Raw genomic sequence first — 6,348 nt, 5'->3', positions numbered from 1 at the left:
TTCCCATTGGCGGAGCAGACTGTTGTTGCTGCTGAGGAAACTGCTGAGGAAAAGATTGGGGTTGCTGCTGCAAAAAATTTTCAAATTGCTGCTGTGACTGGAATTGTTGTTGCGAGGAAGGCTGAAATTGTGGTTGCGAAGGAGGTTGTTGTTGCTGTTCCGGAGGAGCGGCATGACTCTGAGAAGACGAACCACTGTGCGACCGCGATCGACTATACGTTTGAATGAAATTGTCAAAGCGTGGGTTAAATATTTGGGCACGTTGTTCAGGCGTCAAATTACCCCCCCAAGTGGCACGCATAGCTGAAAATATATCTGCCACAGTGCTCATCATTTCAGTAGTTGGTTGGGGAGGCGGCACCGTTGATTGAGTTTGAGGGATTGGTTTCTTTCCTTTGCCCTTGAGCCTTTTACCCACGCCTCTTTGATAGTCAGATCTTTGGCCTAGGACTGTTTCCATAACGTCAAACTGATAACCGCATCGGATTCGGATTCGATCCCGCATCGCTCTGGGATTGTCGTTCCAGTCGCTTCCTATCAAGCTCCTTGATCAGTTCCTCCTATTTAAATCAAAATTATTAGAATATGTAATCAATATAAAATATAAATTTCAATAATAAATCATTTTAATCACTTACATAATCTTTTGCAGCTAACTCATTAACGAAAGTTCCAGACGGTTTTTTCACATGGATCTCCTTCCATGCTTCAACTACATGCTCTCCAGGAGGACCCCCCTATACAAATATAAACAATTAAATTAGTTTATTATAAAAAAAAATATATTATTAACTATTAAAGAATTTTTTTTTATGAAACATTTAACAATTAAAGAATTAATACATACCATTCCGTGGCGAATGGACGCCAACGATTTTGTGCCTTGCGTTGTTGGATATTTCATTAGTTGCCGATTCGATTTATTTTTAGTTGAACGATTCAAAAATGCCTCGCTAACGAACAATTCGCAAACCGGTTTCCAAGTCTCGGTATTCAAGTAGTCAGGGGGGAATTTGAGAACTGTGTCCCAATCTTCTGGTTTTTTGTAATGTTGTTTGAAATGCTTGTGTCTGAGTGTCTTTCGCTCACTATACCGCTCCGCCATCACCGAATATAAAGTCCCCATAAGTAGGTCTCGATGGGGATTCCCATCGATATCAAAGTAGTACTATGTGATAAAAGTAATTTAAAGTTATGTTAATTTATAAATGAGGACATAAAATTATTACAACTTTTAATAATTCAAAATTACTCACTCTAATTCGATTGAGCACTTGATCCTTGTATTGTTGGGGTACATCAGAAAAATTAAGATGACCACTCGGGCACAACATGCTTACTTGTTGGCCAAGAAATCGAACATAATTGCTTGCTTCAGCGCCAACAACTTTGCCTGTTTCCAGATTTACCTCCACCGGTAAGGGCTTACCAGCATCTCTCCTTTTTTTTTCGAGATTAGCGTTTGTCGTTATACCTTCTTATGAAACCACGGACGGAAAGTTTGCCTATGCAAGACATCGTGATTACCATTAGGATATTCATGCTTGATCTTGTCCAAATGTTCAATGTGAAGTATGATAATGTCAAGATACAATAGAGGGAGATAGAAAATAAAAACTACAAATTTAATAAAATAATTTATAAAAACGTAACAAACTTACTCTAAGTAAGCTTGGATTTCAGGAGAATTTTGAAGAATGTACCACTCAGCTTTTTCACGACTGATATGATCAAGAGGCTTGATAAGTCCGCAAGTTAAAGGACGAGATTGAGAATTAAAAACTGAGAGATAGCGACAAACAGAAGGCGCATCTTCATTTCGATCAAGTCGATTAAATCTTGTTTCACACCCTTTAAAGTACATTGAACAAAAAGTTACTGCCTCATCAGCAACATAACCTTCTGCAATTGACCCTTCAGGACGTGCCTTATTTCTCACATAATTCTTCAATTTTTTCATGTACCTTTCAAAAGGATACATCCATCTCATAAAAGACCGGGCCACCCAATATCGCTTCTTCAGGCAAATGCAATACCAAGTGTATCATTATGTCAAAAAAAGCTGGAGGAAAAATCAATTCCATCTTGCACAATAACAGAATTAAATTATTTTGAGCATCCTCCATATCTTTTACATTTAGAGTTCTAGAGCATAACTGTCGAAAAAAATTACACAGCTGAGTAATAGTTGTTGCAGTGTCACGAGGTAGAAATTTACGGACACCAACCGCTAGTACTCGCTGCATAATGACATGACAATCGTGGGATTTTAACCCAATAATGTTAGACTCATCTGGAGAAACTTTGCTCTTTAAATTTGAACAGAAGCCATCGGGAAACTTTATTCCTTTAACAAACTGACAAAAAAGTTGTCTTTTATCACGAGTTAAAACATAAGGAGCATGCGGTTTCATTAGCCTCCCATTCGCATCTTCATAAATCCACAACGATTCCCTAATACCCATCTTCTTTAAATCATGGCGCGCATTGGTTGTGTCCTTTGATTTATCATTATCCAAGATGGTTCCTAGGAGACTATCACACACATTCTTCTCAACATGCATGACATCAATGTTGTGTTTTAAAATATTCGTGCTCCAATACTCCAACTCGTAGAAAATACTTTTTTTCCTCCAATTACAATTTTCTGCAACTCTTCTACGTTTCACGCCCCCAAATTTTTCATGATTTCCGGGAATTTGGGGTTCGAGAGCATTAACTTGTGATAATATTTCTTCACAAGTAAATCGTCTTGGAGGAGGTCTTCTTTCAGCTTTACCATCAAATCGAGTATCCCTTCTCATTGCATGGTTACTTGGCAAGAACCTTCGATGACCAACATATGATGTCTTCCCGATCACTCGAATGGACGTCGTGTCTTCATTACAAGTAGGGCAAGCTTTATAACCTTGACCACTCCACCCAGACAAGCTACTACGAGCAGGAAAATCATTCACTGTCCACAAAAGCGCAGCACGCATGGTGAACATCGAGTTAGTCGAACTATCTCTTGTTGCTACCCCATTATTCCACAACTCCTTTAATTCATCCACCAAAGGTCTTAAAAATATATCCATGTCTTTACCTGGAGATTTTGCACCAGGAATTAGGGTAGAGAGCAAAAAATAATTATCTTTCATACATAACCAAGGTGGTAGATTATAGTTAGCCAACACCACTGGCCACATGCTGTATGCAAGACTCATGTTGCCAAATGGATTAAATCCATCCGCAGCTAACCCAAGTCGAACATTTCTTGGGTCCCTTGCAAACTCGGGATGTTTTGCATCAAAGTCTTTCCAAGCTAAACCATCGACCGGGTGTCGCAACACCCCATCATCTTTTGATTTTCCAGTATGATGCCATATCATGCTTTTCGCTGTAATCCTCGAACTATATAATCTTTTAAGTCGAGGTGTCAACGGAAAGTATCGCATGACTTTGCAAGGAACTTTTTTTCTTTTCCCGTTTTCGGAAGTAACCCAACGACTAGTTCCGCAAACTGGACAAGCCTCCTTGGATGCATTCTCCTTATAAAATAAGCAGCAATTATACAAACAGACATCGATATTATCATAACCCAAGCCTAATTTCTTCAATCTCTTTTTTGCCTCGTAGTAAGTTGATGGAATATTATTTTCCTTCGAAAACGCAAACTTTAAAAGCTTCAATAATTCTTCAAAGATGTTATTAGGAATTTTTCCCCTAACTTTTAAATGCAATAGCTTTGCTAAAAAGTTAAGAGATGAAATCCAATCACAACCGGAATAAAATTGAGCTTCAATTTCCTCAAATAAGTCATCAAATTGTGGGTTTGTGGTTGGTTGTTCATCTTCTCCTTGTGGTTCCTCAGTTGTCGAAGGAAAGAAGTCTTCTAAAATAGGAATCATTTCATCCTCTGATTCAACATCAGCAACTGCTACATCAACGACGGCATCCTCAGGCTCCCCGTGATAAATCCACTTATCATATCCTTGCATAAAACCTCGATCAAATACGTGTGCTCTAACCCTATCTATTTTTTCAAACCTACTATTTATACATCTCACACAAGGACATCGTATTCGTCCATCACAATCCTTATGTTCTGATGCCATTGCTAAAAAGGCTTGTAGACCATTCCAAAATTCATGGCAACCACGATTTCTGATTTTGGTCCAAGACTTATCGATTGTCGCCATCTACAATTTCGACGACAAATGAAGTATTAAATATTTAAATTTTTGTAAAGTCTTATGAAATTTTATGAGTACAAATTTTATGATATTTTTTTTGTAAATATAATGATAAATATGAATTATTATTGTTCTTTATTATTAATTTTTGAATTTTTGTAAAGTGTTATGAAATTTTATGAGTACAAAAGTTATGATATATTTTTTTAAATATAATTATAAATATGAATTATTATTGTTCTTTATTATTAATTTTTAATTTTTTGTAAAATCTTATGAAATTTTATGATATATTTTTAAATATAATTATAAATATGAATTATTATTGTTCTTTATTATTAATTTTTGAATTTTTGTAAAGTCATATGAAATTTTATGAGTACAAATTTTATGATATATTTTTAAATATAATTATAATTATAAATTTTAAATTTTTGTGTTATTTTTATTATTCATAAAAAAATTAATTTATTTTTTAAATATAATTATAAATATGAATTATAATTGTTCTTTATTATTAATTTTTGAATTTTTCTAAAGTCTTATGAAATTTTATGAATACAAATTTTATGTTATATTTTTAAATATAATTATAATTATAAATTTTAAATTTTTGTGTTATTTTTATTATTCATAAAAAAATTAATTTATTTTTTAAATTTAAATAAATATAAAATAATTAAATTTTAAATGAATTATTATTTTTTGAAACTTGAAATTAATTATCAAAATTTAAACTAATTATATTATAAAAAAAATTATTTTACATATTACACTATAAAAATTCATTAAATTACTAAATTTTAAATTTTTAATTTTTAAATTTTTGAATTATTTTTCATTTATATAAAACTAAATTTATTTTTTAAATTAAAATAAATATAAAATAATTAATTTTTACCACCTTAAAAATACATAAAATTCCATTAACATATTTTTTCTTAAAAACTTACATAAAAATTTGATAATTTAATTACAATTATTATTAAAATAAAAAAAATTATTTTTATTTAACTTTTTAATTTTTAATATTCAAATTTTTATGTAATATTATACTTTTTTAATTTTTCTCATTATTTTTATTTTTCTTTATTTAAAAAATAATAAGTTACAAAACTTAACACCTAAAAATTTTAGGCTAAAATTATACCAAATAATTTTTTAACTATCCTAAAAATTTTAGGCTACAATTATACCAAATAAATTAAATCAAATAAAAATTACAATATAACAACAAAAATAACAAAAATATATACTTTCAATTCCAACAAATAAATTAAAAAAGTAAAAAAAATTACAACAATAAAATAAATATATAAATTTTATAAAATATATTTATTTAGTATATACACTCACTAAAATTATATATATTAAATTTACATATATATAAACATAAAAAATATATATTATATATAATATATAAAAAAAAATACATTACATTTTAAAAATATATCTCATTAATATATATATATACAGTGAAAATATATACTAATATAAAACATAAAAAATATATATATACAGTGAATATATATATAGACAAAAATATTTATATACAGATAATATATAAATAAATAAAATAATAAATACCCAAATAAATTATATAAATACACAAAAAATATATATATCAATTAATATATATATATATCAATTAATATATAATACAATATATATACACAGAAAACATAAATAATATATATATACAGAAATATATATATACAGAAATAAAATATATAATACAATATATATATACAAAAAAATAAAAAATTAATACCCAAATGATATATACATATACACATATTATTAATTATACACTCAAATACACAATATACATATACAGATCTATCACAAAAACAAAAAAAAATCCGATGTAAACATAAATATATACCCAGATTTTGAATCAAATATATGCATACAAATACAAATCTAAAACTTAAAACTATATACAAATGTAAAATTTAAAAAGAAAAAACTTACTAAAAAGCCGGTTGTGCGTGGGGATGGTGCTGTTGGTGCGTCGGAGTGCGTCGGGATGGTGGTGCGCCGAGGTGGTGGTGCGCCGATCGGAGTGGGGCTGATGGGGTGGGGCTGATGGTGCTCGGTTTTGGGGGGGAAGACAGGTTGAGGGGATTTTAAATTTTGAAATGGAAACTAAAGTTGGGGAAGTGGGGCTGAT

At 30.7% G+C, this 6,348-nt stretch overlaps 1 protein-coding gene across 1 annotated transcript; it reads right to left on the bottom strand.

The window, feature by feature from the left end:
• Positions 1-464: 464 nt before the first annotated feature.
• LOC133032276 (uncharacterized) lies at positions 465-4,097 on the bottom strand. The gene is made up of 5 exons (XM_061106158.1): positions 2,136-4,097; positions 1,662-2,017; positions 1,341-1,440; positions 639-737; positions 465-560 (listed from the first exon to the last, which is right to left on the bottom strand). Exons 1-5 carry the CDS (start codon positions 4,095-4,097, stop codon positions 465-467), a joined length of 2,613 nt encoding a protein of 870 aa, XP_060962141.1.
• Between the last annotated feature and the right edge of the window lie 2,251 nt (positions 4,098-6,348).

This window comes from Cannabis sativa, chromosome X (assembly GCF_029168945.1).
Source record: "Cannabis sativa cultivar Pink pepper isolate KNU-18-1 chromosome X, ASM2916894v1, whole genome shotgun sequence".
NCBI lineage: Eukaryota > Viridiplantae > Streptophyta > Magnoliopsida > Rosales > Cannabaceae > Cannabis > Cannabis sativa.
The sequence above is the reverse complement of the archived record's forward strand: the minus strand, read 5'-3'. Positions and strand labels throughout refer to the sequence as shown.

Bases quoted from the DNA above. Each gene is read 5' to 3' on its own strand.
- LOC133032276 (XM_061106158.1), bottom strand. From the start codon at position 4,097: ATGGCATCAGAACATAAGGATTGTGATGGACGAATACGATGTCCTTGT. The intron at 1,441-1,661 runs GTAAGTTTGTTA...CGAAAAAAAAAG, and splicing joins GAAATCCAAGCTTACTTAGA to GAGAGATGCTGGTAAGCCCT. The intron at 738-1,340 runs GTAAGCATGTTG...ATATTTGTATAG, and splicing joins TTCGATTTCTTGGCCAACAA to GGGGGTCCTCCTGGAGAGCA.